Source organism: Phyllobates terribilis, unplaced genomic scaffold (assembly GCF_046119375.1).
Source record: "Phyllobates terribilis strain yellow unplaced genomic scaffold, ASM4611937v1 Scaffold_12__6_contigs__length_324123572, whole genome shotgun sequence".
Taxonomy (NCBI): Eukaryota; Metazoa; Chordata; class Amphibia; order Anura; family Dendrobatidae; genus Phyllobates; species Phyllobates terribilis.
Genome location: NW_027362772.1, coordinates 130,117,757 through 130,141,522, shown reverse-complemented (window position 1 = coordinate 130,141,522; position 23,766 = coordinate 130,117,757). Strand labels below are relative to the sequence as shown.

General features: G+C 45.4%; 1 protein-coding gene across 4 annotated transcripts in view; it reads right to left on the bottom strand.

Moving 5' to 3' along the window:
• LOC141172268 (uncharacterized) overlaps window positions 1-23,766 on the bottom strand; it is a 54,050-nt gene that overhangs the window by 2,522 nt on the left and 27,762 nt on the right. For 3 of the 4 annotated variants that reach the window (XM_073656282.1, XM_073656283.1, XM_073656285.1), the window contains 3 exons: window positions 11,087-11,432; window positions 9,696-9,832; window positions 2,197-3,187 (listed from right to left, as the gene is read on the bottom strand). In XM_073656282.1, coding sequence (XP_073512383.1) covers window positions 2,197-3,187; window positions 9,696-9,832; window positions 11,087-11,432 — 1,474 coding nt within the window. Of the gene's footprint in view, window positions 1-2,196; window positions 3,188-9,695; window positions 9,833-11,086; window positions 11,433-11,979; window positions 12,117-23,766 lie in introns of those variants that run through there. The other variant, XM_073656284.1, reaches the window with a different exon arrangement.

Genomic DNA, 23,766 nt, shown 5'->3' with positions numbered 1-23,766 from the left:
TCATTAAATGGGCAACGTTGAAGACCGTAGATGCAGTCGTTGTACTGGACAAGGAAACTTAATGCAGCAAATGAAAAACACATCTTCTGACTTTGAAGGGAAATAAGCATGATGTCCAGCAGTGTCATCAGCTCAGAGCTGGCAGCAGCCAGTGCAACCCAGCTACACCAATCTACAGTTTGGAAAAGTATGGCCAGAAGTGGTCTTTATGGAAGATATATGACCAAAAACCATACTTTTTAGACATTGAAACAAGCCAAAGCGACTGAACTGTGCACAAAAAACATAGAAACTGAGCTGTAAAAAATGGAAGCGGGTGCTCTTGACTGGAGTCAAAATTATTAAAAAATTGGCTGTAAGAGAAGGCAGTTTTTTCACTGGGGGCTGGAGATCAGTACAATAATTAGAGTCTACAGGCAACAGTGAGGCATGGTGGAGGGTCTTTGCAAGTTTAGGGCTGCAATGGAGTTGTGGATTTGGTCAAAATTAATGGTGTTCTCTAATGCTGAGAAATACAGGCCAATAATTATCCATCATTCAGAATCATCAGGGAGGCATCTGGGTTGTTGTCCTGCTGTAGAATAAATTTGAAGCCAATGTCAGTCAGAACTATCTTCAAGATAAAGGAGAACAAGGAGTCCTCAAAATGATGGCATGGCTCCAAAGATCCCTGATCTCCTTATCCAGTCTGTCTGGGATTACATAAAGAGACAGAAGAATTTACACAAACAACATCTATCGAAGATATGTGGTTAGATTTCCAAAATGTTTGGAACAACCTCCCTACTTAGTGCCTTCAAAAACGGTTTACAAGCGCAAGTGTACCTAAGAGAACTGGTGATGTTTTTAAGACAAAAGGTGGTCACCCCAAATAGTGATGTGACTTTAGATTTCTCTATTGTCAATTCAGTTTGCATTCTATTATTGATTTTTTTTTTAAACACTTCTATTTTTTAAAGCATTCTTACTGTGCAGAATTTTTGCACAGTTGTGTAATAATAAAACAGTTTTTATGTCAAACTAAGTGAATTCTCTTACAGGGATAATTTTTATAGGGCCCAAGTCCCACATATGAATGAAAAAGTGGTTGAACTTGAGTTTTGGGAATAACAAGACTCCTACTATATTGTAAATGTTGTGTTTCACCCCCCCCCCCCATGAATAAATAGTACAGTTGAGGTTAATATACCTTGTCTATATCTTATAGGATAAATAAATCTAGTAACAGACGTTCACCTGAAATGGCAGTTACTTTCAAGGGAATCAGTCAGTACGATTAACACACTTAAGCCTTTATATGGGCATGTAGGCCATAGAAAGTTGAATACAATGATACCTTGATATCTGTGACTCAATTTTAATATGTAAATGAGCTGTTAAGATCTGTGGACCAGACACAGATCTCCCTGAGAATCTGCCTAGACACAGATCTCCCTGAGAATCTGCCTCCAGAAATTATTTTAAAGTAAAGGGGGCATACCAATGTGAGACATGTAGATCAGGAGAGCAGACTGTCAGTTGTTACATGTCATACACTGGTAGCGCCCCACCTTTCATTTAAAAATAGGCTCTGGAGGCAGATTCTCAGGGAGATCTATGTCCGGCCTAAAGATCTTAACAGCTCATTTAGAAAAATGTGGATTTATTTGGAATAAGACATCGGATCTGATATAATCAAGGTATCATTTTATTTCGCTTCCTGTGACCCACGTGCCAATATAAACAACTTAACAGGGTTGATCCTAGTGACCAGTTCCCTTTTAAGCTTTTATATAACTAAAAATAATTACATAAGTAGTAATGTATTATTTTAAATACTATTCTGCAACTTTGTCACTTTCCAAATTATGAACTTTTAACAATTCCAACAAAAAATATTTGTAAGCAGTTTTATCTCTGTTCATGCTCATTGGTGCATTTAAAATAGAGGTGAGCTCAATGCAGTTATCAACATTGACCTCTCATTATGGAGCCTGGTGGATCTCCTTTCCTGTTTCATCCACTTTTTTTAAACCAGTTCCTCACGCCCTGATAGCAATTTGTTTCCCTGGGAGAGGGAAATCCTTCACAGGTTCTCACCACCTTATAGCAAAGTACATTCAATAAACTCCCCTCCTAACAAGGGCTACATAGCGGATATATGGGCTGTCTCTGGGATATATAAACTTTTATAGGCTTTGAACTCAAGAGAATTACCTTGATCTCCATTGCCAGGCATGCTTGGATTCTTTTTTCCAGGAACTGGATACACAAGCATTTGTACCCCTATTCCTTCTGTTTTCACTACATCCTTCAGTTCCACCAAGAGATGTTTCAATGTAGCTGAACCCCTGAATTTGAGGGGCTGTCGAAACGTTATTAGATACAGTTTTTGTAGTTGGAAAATTGAAAGGCCGTTGTCGTGCTGATTCAGTAGCTGCTCGATGTTTTCTTTGATGACAGATCCTGGCTGTTTTGAGGGTCTAAACTCTGCTCTGGAAGGCTGGGGAACATTGGAAGGCTGGGGAACATTGGAAGGCTGGGGAACATTGGAAGGCTGAGGAACATTGGAAGGCTGAGGAACATTGGAAGGCTGAGGAACATTGGAAGGCTGAGGAACATTGGAAGGCTGAGGAACATTGGTTGAATTAACCCTGGGGTCTACTAGAAATCTTAAATTATTTGAAGGAAATTGTTGTCCACCATGATTAACCTGGTTCATTTTGAGATTACTTTTGCAGGCAGATGCATATGACACATTTGGTTTGATGCCAGGTTGGGCAACCATTGGTACACAGTTGATATAAGATGGGCTGTGCTTTAATGAAGCACCAGGAGTTGGAAGCAAACCTGTTTTTTTATTTTGCTTAGTTGAACTGACATTTTGGAAATGTGGTATATTGGTTCTTGATTTTGGAGTAAAAAATGTGGCTTTTTTTTGTTTTGCGCTAGAAACCTTTTTGGGCATTGCAGCCCCTGTTGCAGGAGCAGCATTTACTGCTGGGGCTGCAGGTACAGGCTTAGCACTCAGAGGCTTATGGTTTGCAGGAAATCCATTGCTTTTGGCAGTCTTTCCATGTGATGACCATCCAGGTTGGGGGCTGTTTGTATGCTTTACTGTAGGGCTGTGGGGTTTAGCATATTGACAGTGTTGAGATTTTAAAGTTTCTTTAGACTTTTTGCTTGCTGCAGGGTTAGTGCTCTTCACCTGTTGAGAAAAAAAAATGTTTGTTTGCACACACATGATACGAAAGACCCAACAAAGGCATAAGAAATGGTGAGAAGGTGGTCTCTTACTGTGCACCTATTGACTCTTCTGACTGAGCTGCAGGCCACAGAGCCCATACGTTTCACATAAAGTAAAATTGTAGAATTACTTTACTCCAACCTATCGTTATAAGTAAAAGAAATCAGTGCTGCAGTACTGGCACTGCATGACCCAATGGCTCCTTTCCCCCACTGTACCAATAAAAATTCACATGGGAGGAAAGGTTTTTTGAAGGCACCAAAGAAATATTTAAAACCTAACTTTCTCAGATTAAAAAAAAAAATATATATTTTAAGTAGCGTTTCTATCCCATTGGCTTGACTAAGGTCTTTTGTGACAAAACTGTTACCTTTTTTTATTCCGGCATAGCAGAAAATAAATTTTTTTTATCAGGTAGCTTAAACACTTGGACAGACTTTTTGCAATGGTCACCAAAACTAGTTTCCAGAGTGAGTTTTTTGCAAGATCATACAGGATTGTAATTATATGTCTAAGGCCACGGCCCCACTATCAGTATTTGTCTTTTCTCTCAGGAGTGGGTGATAAATGTAGAATTGGTGACTTGTTTCTATTATACCTTTTTTCTGATTGTTCCTCACCTGGTTTTGTCTCCACTCCTGAGAAAAGAGGGATTTTTGGTACTTACAGTAAAATCTTCCTTGGAGCCTTCATTGGGGGAAAAGGGTAACTATGGGTATGTACTGCTGTCGCTAGGAGGCTGACACTATGCTAGAAAAAAAGTTAGCTCCTCCTCGACTGGCACTAAGCTTGTCAGTTAGTGGAAAAGCAGTAGGAGAAGCATACAAGTAGGATATGGTAAAAAGAAACCAAGAATGTGCCTATAGACTGGCACTATCAAGGCACTTAAAAACAGACATGGGCACATAGGGAGAGTGTTGTGTCCCCCAATGAGGCTCCAAGAAAGATTAAGTTAAGTACCAAAAATCACTCTTTATCGCTTCATTGGGGGACACAGGTAACTATGGGACGTCCAAAAACGGTCCCAAAAAGGGTGGGGGAAAAATGAACTCTGCGCCTATGAGGTCAGACAATCAGCAATCGCCGCCTGCAGCACTTTTCTACCTAGTCCGGCGTCTGCTGAGGGGTAGGTATGAACTTTATAGAATTTTGTAAAGGTATGAAGAGATGACCAGGTAGCTGCTTTGCAGACCTGCGTGGTCAAAGCTTGATGTCGAACAGCCCAGGATGCTCCCACCGCCTGGGTAGAGTGGACCCTTACGTCCGGAGGGGGTAATTTGTTCTTTATCCGATAAGCTTCCAAGATCGTTGAGCGAATCCAGTGAGAGATCGTGGCGTTAGGCAGGGAGCTTTTTCGACGGCCTTCGGGGACGACGAATAGGGAGTCAGAGAGCCTGAAGGGAGCTGTCCTTGAGAGATAGCAATGCAAAGCACTGACCAAGTCCAGGCTATGCACAGCCTTTTCATTCAAGAGGATGTTTGGAAGAAGGGCAGAAGGACAGCAGGACGATGTCCTCGTTCAGGTGAAAGGTGGAGACCACCTTGGGTAAGTAGGAAGGAATTGGTCTGAGAACCACCTTGTCCTGATGGATGATGAAGAACGGGGCTTGGCAGGAAAGAGCTGCCAGCTCGGAGAATCTTCTAATTGATGTGATGGCTACTAGGAATGCGACCTTCTAGTAAAGGAAGGATTTAGTAATTTGTTGGATAGGTTCGAAGGGGGGTGCCTGAAGGGCCTCTAACAGCAGAATGAGATCTTGTAAGAACGTCTTAACTTGAGGTTTAGATGCTAGATTACATTGGAACAATATTGAGAATGCGGAAGCCTGACCTTTGAGTGTGCTGAGGGATACGCCGACACGAAGGCCTGATTGGAGAGGCCAAGATGATAGGTAGAGAAAAGGATATGGGAGCTGCTTGGCTGTCTTCACACCATCGAAAAAAGGCCTTCCAGGTATGATGATGAATACGGGATGAAGCAGGTTTTTTTTGCACTGATCATGGTCTGTATGACCTGAGGGGAGAAACCTGCTTCTTTCAACACCGCGGCTTCAACGGCAATACCATTTAAATTGAGTTACTGAGAATTCGGGGGGCAGAGCGGGCCCTGAGAGAGCAGATAGGCGCACTCTGGGAGCTTCCATGGTACGTCCGATAGTAGATTGACCCGTTCCGGATACCAGGCTCTTCTGGGCCAGTCTGGGGCCACGAGAAGAACAGGAACTCCTTCCAGCTTGATCATCTTGATAATTCTGGGGATCAGCAGGAGAGGTGGGAAAAGGTAAGGTAGGTGAAACTGAACCTACGGGATGACTAGAGCATTGCAGGCGATTGCTTGAGGATCCCGAGACCTGGCTGCGAAGTGAGGGACCTTTCAATTCACCCGTGACGCCATTAGGTTGACTTCGGGGGTGTCCCAACTTTGAAAAATCTGATCGAACACCTCTGGATGTAGAGACCACTAGCCTGAGGACAGGTTCTGTTGACTTAGGAAGTCTGCGGCCCAGTTTTCCACCCCTGGTATGTGAATTGCTGATATCACTGGCACATGGTCCAGAGGAGGGTCCATGAGACTTCTGAGAGGACGGACCAGCTTCAAGTGCTGCCCTGATGATTTATGTAGGCCACGGCCGTGGCATTGTCTGATTGGATGAGGACTGGTTGGCCAGCAAGAAGTTCCTGCCAATGGAGGAGAGAGGAAGATAGCCTGATTTCCAGCAGTTTGATAGGAAGGAATGTTTCTAGGACATTCCAGCGCCCTTGAACCATATGGTGAAGGAAGACCGCTCCCCATCCGAGAAGACTGGTGTGACTACTAGCCATCTGAAAGGGAGGAAGGATCTCCCTCGGCGGACGGAAGGAGAAAGGGTCCTCCAAGTCAATGTTGTCGGACCACAAAGTCAATGTTGTCGGACGCGAGGGGGCAGGAGGATGGGACGGTCTAGGGAGGCTGTTTTCCTGTCCCATGCTGACAGGAGGGCTAGCTGGAGTGGGCGGGTATGAAACTGGGCAAATTGGATGGCTTCCATGGCCGTGACTATCTTTCCCAGGACTCTCATGCAGAGTCGCAGAGGTAGGGATGTGTTAGGACATGGATGCCCCATCCGAGATCTGTGATCTTGTCCTCTGGGAGGAGAATTTTGGCCCGGGAGTTGTCGAACGTCATGCCTAGTAAAGTTAGACTCTGTGAGAGGGAGTTAAGTAGGACTTATCCCTGTTCACTATCCAGCCGAGACGAGAATGTGTTGAGAGTGATCAGGAGGCTCTGATGGCAGCCCCTTGATTAATAGGTCATCCAAATAGGAAATGATGACGATTCCCTTGGAACGGAGGATGGCCATGACGGTAGCCATCACCTTGGTGAACACTCTGGGAGCCAAGGCTAAGTCGAATGGAAGAGCTGTGAACTAATAATGATTGCTCAGGGTCACAAATTGAAGAAACCTCTGATTGGACTGGCAAATTGGAATGTGGAGGTAGGCATCTTGAATGTCCACTGAGGAGAGTAACTCGTCGGGTTCTATGGATGAGATCACCGAGCAGAGAGATTCCATCCTGAAGTGATTCAGTCGCAACTGGCGGTTTAGGAGCTTGAGATCCATCCTTATGGAACTACGAATAGGTTGGAATAAAAACCTTTTGAAGCGTTGTTCTGAGGGAACTGGAATGATGACCCCTGATGCCAGTAGTGAGTCGATGGCACTGAAAAACCCTGCAACGTGTGCTGGGTCTCTTGGAGAATGGGGCAAGAAAAAACTGTTGCGTGGAGACTATTTCCCTGACCCAGGCGTCGTCAAGATAAGCTAGACATGCATCGCGGAAGAGGAGACAGCCGCCCACCCCATGGGGAATCCCAGGTGGGTGTGGCAAGTCTTGCGAAGAATTTATTTGGTCGGGGTTCTGAGGTTCTGTTAGGGCGTCCCTATCTGCGCCAGGACAGGGCGTGTTTGAAAGAACTTTTCTTTCCCTTTGGGTCGGATGCCTGTCCAGTTCAGCTGGAATCCTGGGGGATGCGAAAGGGGCAAAACTGAGGGGTCTGTAAAGGGTTCAACGAACGTTTGGACTTGGGCTGAGGGAGAGAGGTGCTTTTTCCCCCAGTTACGTCAGATGAGATTATCTAGTTTTGCCCTGAAAAGGGAGACTTCTTGGATTGGGGATCAGCAATCCAGGCCTTAAGCCATAGGATCCTGCATATGGCTATGGTATTACTGCTGGCCTGAGCTGAACAATTGGCTGCATCTAGGGAAGCAGCTAAAAGATAGATACTTTCCAGAGTGGGCAATTTGGTCTGCTAGATCTGCCATATCCTCTGTGGGGGCTGAAGCATTAAAGCCCTGACGTAGGACTTTTGCCCAGGCGGAAATGGACTTGTCTATCCATGCAGAGGCAAAGAGACGGCAGAGGGAAGCCTGTGAAGCCTTGTATGCTGACTTGGCTAGGGATTCCACCTGTCTATGGTATCCTTAAGGGATGATCCATCGGACAGTGATAAGGTTGTTTTGGGGGAAAGACTAGATACTGGAGGGTCGACTGAAGGGGACTCCGACCACTTATTAACCAGTTCAGGGCTGAAGAGATAAAGGATGTCAAGCTGTCTTCTTCAGGAGAAACACTTGTCAGGGTGCTCCAAGTGTTTAAAAGGACCCCTTCAAATTCTCTATGACTGGAAAATGTCTGAGGATGCTTAGTTGTTTTTTGAAGGAGACTGTGTGGTCCGGAGGAGCGCACTCACCTTGTTTAATATTGAGGGTATGGTTGACTGATGAGGCTGTTGACCATGTCCTCCATCTTGGATCTATGGTCTGTATCAGAATCTGATTCTGAGTCAGACTCATTTATGGAGCTGGGTGATATCTCGGGGGGAAGTTGTGACTGAGGGCAGCTTGGGGGGACGTGGACGGTGATCTCGAGGAAGAAGGAAATAGTGTCCGCTTCCTGGGCCTGGACTCTGTCCTGTCGATGTGAGCACTGTGACTGGGTGCCTGCAAATCCTGCTGAGGGACGCTCGGGGAGGTGGAAGCCGCTGTTAGAGTGAGTAAATGTTCCATGACCTTGACCAGGGATTGTGAAACCTTGGTGAGTTCTGAGACTGAATGAGAAAGGGCAACTGCCCACTCCGGAGAAGGGGAGTGAGTTGTTTTCCCGGGCGGCAGCGGACTCCTGAGATGAAGACATGATGTAAGGGCTACAGGTAGAGCACAAAGACAAGGCCTGGCCTGTGGACCATTTTTTATTACAGAGGGCGCAGGTGTAGTGAATTATATTGGGAGAGAGAAGCTGTCAGGGCCTGGGCATATATATGTCTGTCTGAGTGCCTGAAGCCGGGGCCTAGATTTGTGGGTTGCGCCGCCGTGATCGTGTGGCATGGAAGGACCCTTGTGGTGCCCACGTCTGGTAACGCCGCCGCGATGGTATGGGGGCCTAGTTTGACGCCTAGTCGCTGTGTGGATGAGGTCAGGCAGGTCTGAGATTGGTGGGGGGGGAGCCACGGGACCTGAGTCTGGTCCTCTTCTACACCTCTTTGGACAGCGTCAAGAGCCCCGGAGGTAGAGGGGACCATTTACACATGTAATTATAGTAAATTTCAATGTGCATTGAAGGGGTTACTGTGGTCCATTTTAAATTACTCATGTGACCATTGCTGTATTCAAGGGAATCTGTCAGCAGGTTTCTGCCATGTAATCTGACAACATCATAATATAAGGGCTGAGACCATGATTCCAGCGATTTATCAAGTAGTTTACTGGGTGCAGCAGTTGTGAGAACATCTTTTCTCTGCTGCAGATCTAGCAGAGCTCAGAATGCTTAGCTGTGTATAACCCCTCCCACACAACTGATTGGCAGCTTTCTGTGCATAACCCCGCCCATGCCAGTGATTGGCAGCTTTCTGTGTACACTGTATTGTTAGAAAACTGCCAATCAGTAGTGGGGGCATGGTTACACAGAGCAGTTGACTACAAGGCACAAGACACCAAGTCCTGTAGTGATAATCTCCTGCTGATAATACACTAATTTTATTAAAAAACCAAAACACAGCCCAGTAAGTGACATCTCTGGAATCATGGTCTCAGACTAAATCATGTTGCCCTTAGATTTCAAAGTAAAAAAAACTTACTGACAGATTCCGTTTGAATGTTCTGACCAGAAGTTTCCTAATTTAGTGTTCGCTCCCTGTAGAGGACATCAATGACAGTTTGTTCTTGTGGCAGCAAATAGACTTCTACTGGTTGTGGATTAACTAAACCAAGAGGGGGAGAATGAGTAAATTTGTGCAATACAAATATTTTCCAAAATGCCTTCATTTTTTATTTTTTTTTTCTCCTTTTTAAGCATTTTTTTGCCAAAAATGAAGTGCACTTTCATGCCTTGTTTCAGACAGGGACAGCATTCTAGATCTGTAAGAAGTCCTATGTCAGCCATTCATGTACCAAACGCTAAACAGCTCTTGTTTCTGTGGTCTGGTGCTTACCTTTACTGGTTTCTGCTGGAAAGGTGGTGTCTGTTGTGCTTGACCAGTTTTCTTCTGTGGTCTGGTGCTTATCTTTACGGGTTTCTGCTGGAGAGGTGGTGTCTGTTGTGCTTGGCCAGTTTTCCTAACAGCAGGACCTATCGGACATGATTGAAATCATTATTTGGGTTTGTTTTCTACCACAATTTTTCATATTTTGCTTTCTGTAATAAGGCAAGACAATTGTCAGTCCTCACAAATCTGCAATGTAATTTGTAGTATGACCATCTCTGAAGACAAATAGTAAACCTCCTCATTGCAGACGCTCAATAGTATGGAGTGACCTTTTATTTGAGCACTGTCAACCTTTTATTTGCATGGCTGTGTTGCGCTCTTTATAACATATAGACATCATTGGACTATTGTATCCAAATGAATGGCACAAGTGGCCTTTTAAAATGCAGACACAAGTCACATACCATCATAAATGAGAACCAATGTGTTAGCTATATATGACCTAAAATAATGCTAGAAACAAGGTTCAAAAATACAAGATGTAAGAATATATCCCCCAGTAGTGTCCAAGGCTAAAACCGCATAATAGGAGGCTAAGGGGCAAAGGTTAGGGTTTTCTAAAAATACCACCCTATTTTTCACTAGTCCCAAATCCTGCAGTTATGCTGGAAATGAGAGCAAGTAAAGATGTGAAATCACTCTTAACAATACATACATAAGATGGTGTATTTGAGGCTTGTGGATCCCACTGCAAAATCTCCATTGAGGCTACTAACTAGTAGGGGCCTTCAAAGAGGATCTTTAACCAGTTTCAGTATATTAAACTAGCCACTTCATGAGATGGTGGCTGCAGAACTGAAAAAAACTTTTTTTTTATTCATCCTCTCCATTGTAGAGACGTTGGCTTGTAAAATTTAGGCAGCAATTTATTTTAAGCTCAAGGGGTCATTACCAGAAATGTATCTCTGGCAGTGTGTACTTCTTTCCCTACATGAGGATGACCAATTATAAGAAGGCAGTCATGCAGGGGAGAAGAGCGTACACCCTCGGTTCCTCGCTGGTCTCTTCAGCTGTTTAGATACAGCAGATCTGAGTTATGTATCATTACAAACACTTCCAGATATCATCTCATGGCAGTTAGTGTGGAGGAGGGTAAGAGCTGACAGCACTGTGAGAAGAGATCTTTGGTAGATAAGGTACTCCTTTAATAATATTTGTCTAGAAGGACAAAAGGGGACCTTTGTGCATCCCCTTGGGCTCCAGGCCCTTGATATTACTGAATTCCCTGCACTCACCATAGTTACACCTCTGATTGTGGTATCGACAGTTTTGCAAAACAAACAATTGCTTTATGGCTGGAAAAAAAATGAAAGCAGACATGTAATGGTGATGTTTACCTGGGGATGGTCCAGATGAAGGTAAAATTACAGTTGCTCGTCCGGAGACCTGCTCTTTTGCTTGAGGCAATGTGTTCACATTGGAGACCACTACATGATGCATTGAGGGTGATTTGCATCTTATCATTTGTTGTTGGTTTATAGTCTTTACCTCAACCAAATCGTTCATGTCATTTAATAACGCCCTCATTGAGGTGTAGCCATAACTTGACAATTTAAGATTATAACCGTGAACCTGACGAAAAAGTCCACCAAACTCTTCAAAAGAAACTCCTTCAGTTTTGCCATGTACAACAACAAAAATCTCTGACTTCAGAATCTCATCCATGTCTCCGTTTAGGAAACTCTGTATAGAAGAAAAGAAATTATGTAATAGTGTCATAAATGTTAAACACAGTTGAAATATTAAAGGGATCCTGTCGGCTAAACACCATTTACTTGCAGACAAAGTGATAATATGAAGGTAAATAACATTTTAAACATGTTCAGTAATAACTGGAAGCCAAGCTGCAGGGAGAAAGTGAAGTTATATTCTCCTTTTATAGCTGCTCACTATGTCATTGGGGCAGTTCAAGAAGGTGTTGCAGTCACTGCTCACTATACAGTCAGCACCTTGTAACTGTCTCCATCACACAAACTGACAGCCTGTGCTGCACACATGCACAGCAGTCTAGGTGCAGGCAGTGATTACAGTGCGCTTACTATGTAGTGACTGTAATCGCTCCCTGCACTGCCCCAATGACAGAAAATGAGCTGCTGCAGGGAGGATAGAATTTCACTTTCTCCCTGTAACTACTCTTCCAGTTAGACAGCTGAACATATTTAAAACGTTACTAAACATGCACATTACCTCTGTCTGCAGGCAAATTTTGTTTTTATAGCTTACAGGTTACCTTTAAAACAGATCGCATGAACCTTCACTATTTATTCCTGGACCATCTTGTTGTTCAGGATATGAGAAAGGAAAGAACATGGACTCTTCCGTGCTGCTGGTGAACTGATGAAAGGATCCAGCATACACAGAACTAATTATTTGCGGTTTTATTATAGACGCGTTTTGAAGTTGACTCCCTTCTTTACGATATAACCACATCCTGGACCATCTTGTTATTCAGGATATGCACAATTACTGACTACAGGGAGAAGACATAACTCTTTTGTCAATTTCCTTATGTCACTTCAACCCTACAATTTTTTGTATTTTTTTCTTTGTTTTGTTAGGATCCTAATGCTATGTGCACACTGCATCTTTTTAGACCAGAAGCATAGCTGCTGAGTTTTTTTTCCAGATGAATCCATTTAAGAAAACGAATGCCGATGTTTTCCTGAAGGCAACTTCACAGGTGACACCGGGGTCGTTCTTGCGGTGGCTCTGATGCCGGAGTGCCTCAGTATACTGTGCAGTATGGAGAGCAGGAGTTGCCCACAGAATGAGCATGTCACTTCTTTTAACCCCTTTACAAACCAAGGTAGTTTGCACGTTAATGACACGGCCAATTTTTACAATTCTAACCACTGTCACTTTATGAGGTAATTACTCTGGAACGCTTCAACGGATCCCCCTGATTCTGAGATTGTTTTTTCGTGACATATTGTACTTCATGATTGTGGTAAAATTTCTTCGATATCACTTGCGTTTATTTGTGAAAAAAAAACGGAAATTTAGCAAAAATTTAGCAATTTTGAAAATTTGAATTTTTATGCCCTTAAATCAGAGAGATATGTCACACAAAATAATTAATAAATAACATTTCCCACATGTCTACTTTATATCAGCACAATTTTGGAACCAAAATTTTTTATTTGGGAGCTATAAGGGTTAAAAGTTGACCAGCGATTTCTCATTTTTCCAACAAAATTTACAAAACCATTTTTTTAGGGACCACATTATATTTAAAGTCACTTTGAGGGGTCTTTATGATCTAAAATACCCAAAAGTGACACCATTCTAAAAACTGCACCCCTCAAGGTGCTCAAAACCACATTCAAGAACTTTATTAACCCTTCAGATGCTTCACAGGAATTTTTGGAATGTGGAAGAAAAAAATTAATTAACTTTTTTCACAAAAATGTTACTTTAGACCCAATTTTTTTTTATTTTCGCAGGGGTAACAGGAAAATATGGACCCCAAAATTTGTTGTGCAATTTCCCCTGGGCACGCAGATACCCCATATGTGGGGAAAAAACACTGTTTGGGCGCACAGCAGGGTTTGGAAGGGAAGGAGCGCCATTTGACTTTTTGAATGTAAAATTTGCTTGAATAATTAGCGGACGCCATGTTGCATTTGGGGAGCTCCTGATGTGCCTAAACAGTGGAAACCCCCCACAAGTGACACCATTTTGGAAACTAGACCCCTCAGGGAACTTATCTAGATGTGTGGTGAGCACCTTGAACCCCCAGGTGCTTCACAGAAGTTTATAACATTGAGGCGTAAAAATAACATTTTCACATTTTTCTCACAAAAATTTTTTTCAGCCCCCACTTTTGCACTTTCATAAGGGTAACAGGAGAAATTGCACCATGCAGTGTAATGCACACGCCCGGACTGACTGGCGTGTGCGTGTATATGTAGTGATTCCACTGGACCGTACCGGAGAGTGAATGCCTGGAGGGGCGTAACTAAGTATCCACCTGATCCGACCAAGGTCGCACGACTGCATACGACGCCAGTGCACCAAGGAGGGACCGAGCAGAGGGACCAGGTGCTACTCCAGGTCAGACCCCGGACACGGCTGTTGACCCACACCGGGGAATACAGGAACAGGCAGGTTAGGCTGGCACACAGACTGGTGGGTACAGGCAGACACTGCAGGTATGCAGGCAGGTGGATGCTGGCAAGCACGACTGGTATGCAAACAGGGAGGTACTGGCAGGTACGGCCGGTATGCAGGCAGGTGGATGTTGGTAAGCACGACTGGTATGCAGGCAGGGAGGTACTGGCAGGTACGACAGGTTGGAGCACAGAGTGGATAGGACCCAGTACAGACTGGGTCTCAGGAACCGAACCGCAGATGCGGTGGACAAACACAGCAGAGTGAGGCCGCTAGGAGCGGCGAGCAAGAGCAGAGCAAGACGAGGCCACCTGGAGGAGCGAGCAAAGGGTCATAGCAGAGCGAGACTGCCGGAGCAGCGGGCAAAGGGTCAGAGCAGAGCGAGACTGCCGGAGCAGCGGGCAAAGGGTCAGAGCAGAGCGAGACTGCCGGAGCAGTGAGCAAAGGGTCAGAGCAGTGCGAGACTGCCGGAGCAGCGAGCAAAGGGTCAGAGCAGAGCGAGACTGCCGGAGCAGCGAGCAAAGGGTCAGAGCAGAGCGAGACTGCCGGAGCAGCGAGCAAAGGGTCAGAGCAGAGCGAGACTGCCGGAGCAGCGAGCAAAGGGTCAGAGCAGAGCGAGACTGCCGGAGCAGCGAGCAAAGGGTCAGAGCAGAGCGAGACTGCCGGAGCAGCGAGCAAAGGGTCAGAGCAGAGCGAGACTGCCGGAGCAGCGAGCAAAGGGTCAGAGCAGAGCGAGACTGCCGGAGCAGCGAGCAAAGGGTCAGAGCAGAGCGAGACTGCCGGAGCAGCGAGCAAAGGGTCAGAGCAGAGCGAGACTGCCGGAGCAGCGAGCAAAGGGTCAGAGCAGAGCGAGACTGCCGGAGCAGCGAGCAAAGGGTCAGAGCAGAGCGAGACTGCCGGAGCAGCGAGCAAAGGGTCAGAGCAGAGCGGACAGGGCTCTGTTCACACTGAACAGACAGGAAGGGAAAGGCAGAACCAGATACCCACAGGGTACTTGCAGTGAAGTAGCGAGTGGACCACAAACTCACAAACGGAAGTACAGTGACAACGAGCAGGAGTTAGGTACGAGTTCAGACTGCAGAAAAAGGGAAGATATGGGCGTAGAGAGAAACTGGAAACAGGCTGGAAGATGGTTAGGGCAGGAACAGACACTGGGAAAGGACACAGACAACAGATCTAGGTATGCGGCCTCTAGAGGGCGGAAGGAATAGGCTAAGAGCGTGTTCACAAGGGCCTGGAATTACAGCCTCCAGGAAAGGCAGCAGGCTAGAGTACACAGACAGGACACAGTTCAGACACGGGAACTGATACCGCAAGGCAGGAAACATAGACAGGACCTGGCACATCAGTGACTAAACGCCAACTGACAGAACAAGATGCTCAGGCAAGGATTCCAGGGAGGAGCTGGGTTAAATACCAGTTGACAGACAGCAATAGGCTGAGGACGCATTAGGGGTGTGTCTGCAGCAGCTACAAGAAACAGGAAGTTCGGCGGGCGTCGCCCTAAGCAGACAGAGCAGAGCAAAGCAGACCATATGGAAAGAAGCCAAAGTGATAGTCTGGACTGGAAATCAAGTGCGCGCTCTTACACAGTGGGAGATGGACCACTATGCAAGGACGCCGCCAGGTATGTTACATGCAGTTTGTTGTGCATTTTCTCCTGAGTTAGCAGATACCCCATATGTGGGGGAAAACCACTGTTTGGGCGCGCGGCAGGGTTCGGAAGGGAAGGAGCGCCATTTGACTTTTTGATTGTAAAATTTGCTTGAATAATTAGCGGATGTGCCCCTGATGTGCCTAAACAGTGGAAACCCCCCACAAATGACACCATTTTGGAAACTAGACCCCTCAGGGAACTTATCTAGATGTGTGGTGAGCACCTTGAACCCCCAAGTCCTTTAGAGAAGTTTATAACATGGAGCCGTGAAAATAAAAAAAGCAAACTTTTTCCACAAAAATGATGTTTTAGCCCAATTTTTTTTATTTTCACAAGGGTAAGAGGAGAAAATGGACCCCAAAAACCTTTTTGCAATTTCTCCTGAGTACGCCAATACCCCATATGTGGGGAAAATACAGTGTTTGGGCGCACGGCAGAGTTCAGAAGGGAAGGAGCACTGTGTGACTTTTTGAACGCAAAATCGGCTGGAATCGAGAGCGGACGCCATGTCGCGTTAGGAGAGCCCCTGATGTGCCTAAATAGTGGAAACCCCCCACAAGTGACACCATTTTGGAAACTACACCCCTCAAGGATTTTATCAAGGGGTATAGTGAACATTTTGAACCCAGAGGTACGACACAGAATTTGATAACATTAAGTCATCATATTGAATAAGTTGTCATTAGTCTTGAGCGCAAGTGCTCACTACTTGAGTTTGCATCGGGTACTCAGGTATGCACCATGTATCACGGGTGCTCAAGTGAAATGCCGAGTCCCCGCCCGCATGCTTCACGGTTATTAGACACCCCAAAAAAAACATGCGGGGATCACTCGTGCATGGCAGGCAATCCCCGCAAGGTTTTTTTGGCCGCGAAGCATATGGGGCGGAGACTCGAGCACCCGCGATACTCAATGCATACCCGAACACCCGATGCAAACTCAAGTAGCGAGCACTTGCGTTCAACACTAGTTGCCATATCGTCAACTTTTTTTTACTTTTGAAAAAAAAAAAAACCCTAACCCTACCCTAACATTAGCACAAACCTAACCCCAACCCCAGCCCTAGCGTTTATTTTTTACGCCATTCCTAGTGCGGTGTAAGTGATTAGACAACCTTATTCTTCGGGTCAGTGCGACTACAGAGATACCAGAATCATATCGGGTTTTTATGATTGACAGCTGTCACACACTAAAAGACACATAATTTGTAAAATCTAGTTTTTGCATCGCCATATTTTGAGAGCTATAATTTTTCCATATTTTGGCCGACAGTTATGTGACGCTTGGTTTTTGCGGGATGAGTGGACGTTTTTATTGGTGCCATTTTCAGGCACGTGACATTTTTTGATCGCTTTCTATTCCAGCTTTTGGGAGGCAGAATAAACAAAAACCAACAATTCAGGAATTTTTTTTTTTTCTATTCTACTCCGCGTGTGGTAAAATTGATAAGGCAGCTTTATTCTTCGGGTCAGTACGTTTACAGCGATACCACATTTATATCGGTTTTCTATGTTTTGGCGCTTTTACACAATAAAAGCTATTTTATAGAAAAAAATATTTTTTTACATCGCTTTATTCTGAGAGCTATAACTTTTTGATTTTTCGGATGATGGAGCTGTATGGCGGCTTGTTTTTTGCGGGACAAGATGACGTTTTCAGCGATACCATTTTTATTTATATTCGTCTTTTTGATCGCGTGTTATTCCATTTTTTGTTTGGCGGTATGATAAAGCATTGTTTTTTGCTTTGTTTTTTATTTTTTTACCGTGTTCACTGAAGGAGTTAACTAGTGGGACAATTTTATAGGTCAGGTCATTCTGGACGTGGCGATACCAAATATGTGTACTCTTATTGTTTGTTTTTGTTTCATAATATTTATTGATGGGTACATTATATTTTTATATTTGGTGGATTTTTTTTAAATATTTTTACAATTTTTTTACTTTTTTTTTTTCACTTTTAGAGTTTTTTTTTACTTTTTAACTTTGTCCCACTATGGGACTTTCACTTTTTTTATTCTGATCGCCTGCATAGCATAGGGATGGAGCACCATCCCTGTGCCATGCAGGCTGTCAGCGCCGCACAGTGAGAAGATAGTTTGCTCATGTACTGAGCATGACCAAAAAATCTTCCTGCTGTCTGGTGACCCGGATGTTGTCATGACGACATCGGGTCGTCATGGCAACACCCGGGAAGCCGCAAGAGGAGCGCAATGCTGCGATCGACTTCGATCGCAGCATTGTGGGGTTTAATGTGCCGGGAGCGGTGCGGGACCGCTCCCTGCACATAGTACCGGGTGTCAGCCGTGACAATCAGCTGACACCCGGCGGCGATAGCGCCCGCACAGCCTGTGTGCGCGCGCGATCGCCATGATGTACTTATACGGGTCAGGCTCTTAAGTCCCAGGGCACAGACGCGTATTAGTACGTCATGGGCTTTAAAGGGGTTAAAACCCATTTTTATGGGGCACACTTGTGGCGCTTTTTCAGGCGGATTCCAGGCATCTGGTTTTTATGGATTCATTGCAATAATTACTATAGAAGCTGTATAGTCAATTGTGTTTTTAAATTGTTTATGTATAAAACTGATGCCATGAGGATGTCAAACAATTGGAAACATTTTCATTTGAATTCTCATCCATATGTCCATTTTTTTTTTTTTAGATGAAAAATGGACCGCTTTAGATTCCCTCATTTGTGTTGAGCCACCCCCGTAGGTGTTCGGGTTCGGTTCGTCGAACACCGGGATGTTCGTGGAACTGTTCATCGAACACCTTAGAACACTGTCGAATACCGTGGAACACCGTTAAAACCAATGGCAGGCAAACAAAAACACATAGAAAACACCTTCAAAGGTGTCCAAAAGCTGACAAACTGCTCAGAAGACACTCTCTTTAAAAAAGCCAGCTGACAATTTAGAACAGAAAGAATAGAGCATCACACATAGATTAGATATATATGTGACTGACATGTTTCTATCTAAGAAGTACAGTGATAGTGTTGATTACTGTACTTGTCATTTAGTGTTAAAATAAAGGATTTATTAAAAAAAAAAATTGGCGTGGGGTTCCCCGTAATTTTAGTCTCTAGCGGAGGTTAAGCAGACGGCTGGGGCAGATGTTTGAAGCCTGGGAAGGGGGTAATACCCACCGAGCTTCCCAGGCTACTAATATCAGCCCCCAGCTGAATACCTAGCCTTTACTAGCTATTAAAATGGGGGACCCCAAAAAAAATGACATGGGGTCCCCCCTATTTTAATAGCTAGCAAAGGCTAGGCAGACAGCTGGGGGCTGATATTATTAGCCCAGGAAGGGTGCCATGAATATTGGCCCCCTCCCAGGCTAGAAACACCAGCCGTCAGCCGCCCCAGAAATGGCGCATCCATAGGATGCGCCAATTCTGGCACTTAGCCTCGCTCTTCCCACTGCCCTGTAGCGGTGGCAGTGGGGTAATAGGGCTGGGGATGATGTCAGCTTATAATGCCAGCTGACATCAAGCCCAGGTTAGTAATGGAGAGGCGTCTATAAGGCACCCCCATTACTAACCCCATAGTCAAAGTTAAAAAAAAAAAACCACCCAGAATAAAGTCCTTTAATTGAAATAAACACACAATTCTTTAATGTTCTAAGCTGAAGCCAACAATCTCCTGCAATAAAAGTAAAATAATAAACCAACCTTATCCTTACCTTTCCATGGTTCCCAGGACGGCTCCAGCTCTGCTACATTCACATGACAGGCTGGATCGCAGCCGAAAGCTGCCATCCAGCTTGCCATGCCGCAGACACTGAGAAGCGCAGGCATGCTTGCGCTCCTCAGTGTCTGGCTGTGACGGCATCTAGATGAGCCGAGTTCATGTCCAATGAACTTCGCTCACCTCATGCACGTTACTGACAGCGTGGAAACCTTGTCCTGCGCTTGCAGTGAGCGCAGGAGAATTCTCACGCTCACCGCAAGCGGAGGAGAATTTTCCCACGCTGTCAGTGACGTGCATGAGGTGAGCCGAGTTCATTGGACATGAACTCGGCTCATATGGATGCTGTCACAGCCAGACACTGAGGAGCGCAAGCATGCCTGCGCTTCTCAGTGTCTGCGGCATGGCAACCTGGATCGCAGCTTTCGGCTGTGATCCAGCCTGTCATGTGAATGTAGCAGAGCTGGAGCCGTCCTGGGAACCATGGAAAGGCAAGGATGAGGTTGGTTTATTTTACTTTTATTGCAGAAGACATTGGCTTCAGCTGGAATGGGCGTGATGGTAAGTATGGTTTAATATAGAACATTAAAAAATTGTGTGTTTATTTCAATTAAAGGACTTTATTCTGGGAGTTGTGTTTTTTTTAAATACTTTACTAGAAATTCATGGCGGTCATGTCTAATATTGCCGTGACCCCATGAATTTCGGGCTTAGGGCCAGCTGATAATACAAAGCTGGCCCTAACCCCTTTATTACCCAGTGAGCCACCGCACCAGGGCCCTGGATGAGTTGGGTACAGCGCCAGAAGATGGCGCTTCTATGAACGCGCCATTTTCTCCGAGGTGGCTGCGGATTGCAATTTGCAGCGGGGGGGGGGGGGGGCAGAAAGCTTGGGCCTCCCTGCGCTGCAGACTCCAGCCCCCAGCTGCCTAGTTGTACCTGGCTGGACACAAAAATAGGGCGAAGCCCCACGTTTTTTTTTATTTTTTTTAATTATTTCATGAAATAATAAAGAAAAAAAGGGCTTCCCTATATTGTTGTGTCTAACCATGTCCAAATGGGGAGCTGGTGGTTTTCCTGCCTGCTGTACCTATTTTTAATAGCGCTACTTTAATATGGCATGATATGGTAAAAGTCGCTAAATATTTGCGCAATGCCGCGTTGTACCGATATTTTTTTTTTTTTTAGGTTTCAATGCGTTTTACGCCACTTTTCTGACAAAAAACAAATATGCACAATAGCGTAGAGACAAAGTGTTTATCAGTTCTAATGTAATAAGGGGGCCTAACAAGAAGAAAGTGGAGGTCTGGTAATGTAGGTGTCACGACAGACTGTTGTTGGGGCTTCTTCCCTGTCCCTAATGCTAGGGGTGCCCTAGCAATCCCTGTTCCCCAGATTAATTCTAATGGTGAAGACGCCAGGGACACATACCTTGCTGAGCTCCTGAATCCACCCTCAGTCAGTTTCCTCCCCCCTACCCAGGGAAGAGGAGAGCAGTAGTGCATGGCAATATACTTGCTAGACTAACAAGGTAATGCGTACAGGGATAAAGAAAAACAACAATCATACAAATATGCTCTCACAAACCACAGAGGGGAACACTGGTGAGTGAAGGAGGGGAAAAAAAACAAAGGAGAGGATTTGCACACAACCAAAACCAAGCAACAGTCTTTAGCTAAAGCCACCAAACACCTCCTCAAGCAGCAAAACTCCACCAACTCCTGAAAACATGCAGCATGAAGCTAACTCTGGCAATGCCTGCTTGCCAGAGCAGAGTATATATTAGAAAAGAGGAGTGGCCAACACAGAACAACTGAGAGCTAAGGCAGGTAAGCTTCTAGGAGCATTCAACTAAACAGATTAACCCTTGCACTGCTAGAAGAAACCTACACTGTTTAATATGAAGGTGAAGTGCTTCTATTAAGTGCAGGAGTAGAAGAAATCAGACAGCGAGGTCTTCTGGCACCTCTGTGTTGCGGTAAACCCGTGACAGTAGGTGAAACTTTAATGGAATATACACTTTTTATCTTTCTCCGATGTGGCTAGGGCATAGAAACAAATTATAATCCCCTTGATATAATCTGATTTGCTGCTTTTGTATGAGGGTCTTTTTACCAATGTGAACCTAGTGGGTAACTGTAGACAAATGGTCAGTAACAATTCATAGGTAATCCCATACAGGGATATTAAAGCTACAAACCTGCCCTAAGGGGGAAAGAAACTAAATAAATATTTGAGTGTGGTATGTGGCCCTAGCCTCAAGGGAGGCATTTGGTGACTACACTAAGGAAGGATGGACATCACTAAGACTACAATTAGAGTGGCTAACCGGCGAGCATTAAACGACTGCTGATCGGCTACATAGAAGCCAAGTCACGGTCATTTAACAGCCTGTTTTAACTGTCCAACCACACTCCTATGCACAATCATACTGTGCACATAGAATACTATTGTGTTGCGTCTTTATATAGGCCGACTAAATGAGAATTTCTAGGGACATTTAGTTCCCGATAATTTTCCTGTGTAAATGCACCCGAAGTTTTCAGTGAGTTTCTTCCAGACCCAACACTAACAATGGGATCATTACACTATTAAGCTTCAGTTTGTGCAAGGCTGTGAACAATTAATACCTGAGGCCATTTTTAGATTTCTCCACAGCCCTCATTCAGTAGATACTCAGTGCTCTTTCCCTTGTGCTCACCGAAATCTCTCAGAAAGCTCCTTATTAGTGTTGAGCATTCCGATACTGAAATATCGGGTATCGGCCGATATTCGCGGTATCGGAATTCCGATACTTAATTCCGATACTTTTACAATATCGAATACCGGAATCGGAAGTTCCCATAATGCCTGCGCTCTGCCGTTTCTCTGAAGGATGACAAGCTGGATGGCAGCGCTCAGCTGCGATCCAGCCTGTCATCAGAATGCCATCCCAGCGTGGGAGAATTCTCCTGATTGTTTAAAAGCCGGCGGGCGGTAAAAAGCCGCCGGCTTTTAAACAATCACACAGCCCCATACTGCTTCCCCGCAGCCTCCCACCCCGATCCTCCGCTCCCCTCGCCACCTCCCATCCCGATCGTAAGTTAGGACCGGGCGGGGAGCGCAGCACCAAGGAGCGGGGAGCGAAGGACCAGGGCGGGGAAGCCGGCAGTGAAAAGACTTCACCGCCGGCTTTCCCGTTCTGTGCTGCGCTTTCCCGCCGGTTATTTCAAATGAACAGCTGCGGTATCAGGTGATGCCGATCAGCTGTTCATTTGAAGTCGCCGCGGTGCCCTCAGAGGGTTCATGTGAGTTCATGCTTGACTGCATTGCATGAACTCACATGAACTTTCCCACGGTCGCACAGGTCAGCCTCACCTCCCAGACCCGTCATGATTGGTGTGTGTGGGTGTCTGTGCGATGTCTGCGGGTGTGTGCGGTGTCTGTGCGATGTGTGCGCGGTGCCTGTGCGAAGTGCGCGGGTGTGTGCGGTGTCTGTGTGATGTGTGCGGGTGTGCAGGCAGACATAGGCCGATGTGACACTACTACTCCCATCGGCCTATGTCTGTCCCCCGTCCACTCGTGCCAGCAGGATCAGCTTGATGGGAGCAGTAGTTCCCATCAGCCTGATCCTGCTATTTAAATTGCCCTACTGTGTCCCCAATAAATGTTAAATACATGTCATTGGTGGCCAGTGGTTGCCTACAATAAATTAGTTCATACATTACCTGTCCCCGCCGATCGCCACCTAAAATAAAGTAAAAAATAAAAAACTACACCTATACTCACCTAGACACCTAATTCCCCGAAGCCATCGATCTCCTGTAATAAAATCTAAAATAATAAACCACAACCTTATCCTTACCCCTCCGTAGTAGTCCACGAGTGTCCCACGAAGATCTCCAGTTCAGAGCAGCCACATAGAATGTGACCACTCTGAACCGCTGCCGCCGCTAGAATGACGGGGCCGTAAAGCAGCCCCGTCATTGCATAAGCGGGTTCACCGGAGTTCAGGCAGCGCTGCTCCGGTCAACTCCTTTACGGCCCTGCTGTATCGTGAGAAATTCCCACGGTACAGCAGTGCCGTAAAGGAGGTCTCCGGAGCTGCGCTGCCTGAATGCACTCCGGTGACCTCAGTCAGTGGCTCCCGCTGCCGGGAGCGGACGTGTTCCCGGCAGCGTGAGCTTACAGCAGCCATGCACAGCTGTCACCATCTCCAGATGTGACAGCTGTGCATGGGAGATCAGCGCAGGAACGTGGACAGGTAACTATTTTTTTTTAGTAAACTAAGAATTTAATAAAATTGTGTGTTTTATTTCAAATAAATTATTTTTTTCTGGGTGTAGTGTGTGTTTTTTCTTTTTAACACTTTGTAGGTTAGTAATGGGGGTGTCTTATAGACGCCCATCATTACTAACCTGGGCTTCATGGCAGCTGGCGCTGACATGAACCCCAGCCCTATTACCCCCTGCCACCGCACCAGGGCAGCGTGGAAGAGCGAGGCTAAGTGCCAGAATTGGCGCATCCTATGGATGCGCCATTTCTGGGGCGGCTGACGGCTGGTGTTTCTAGCCTGGGAGG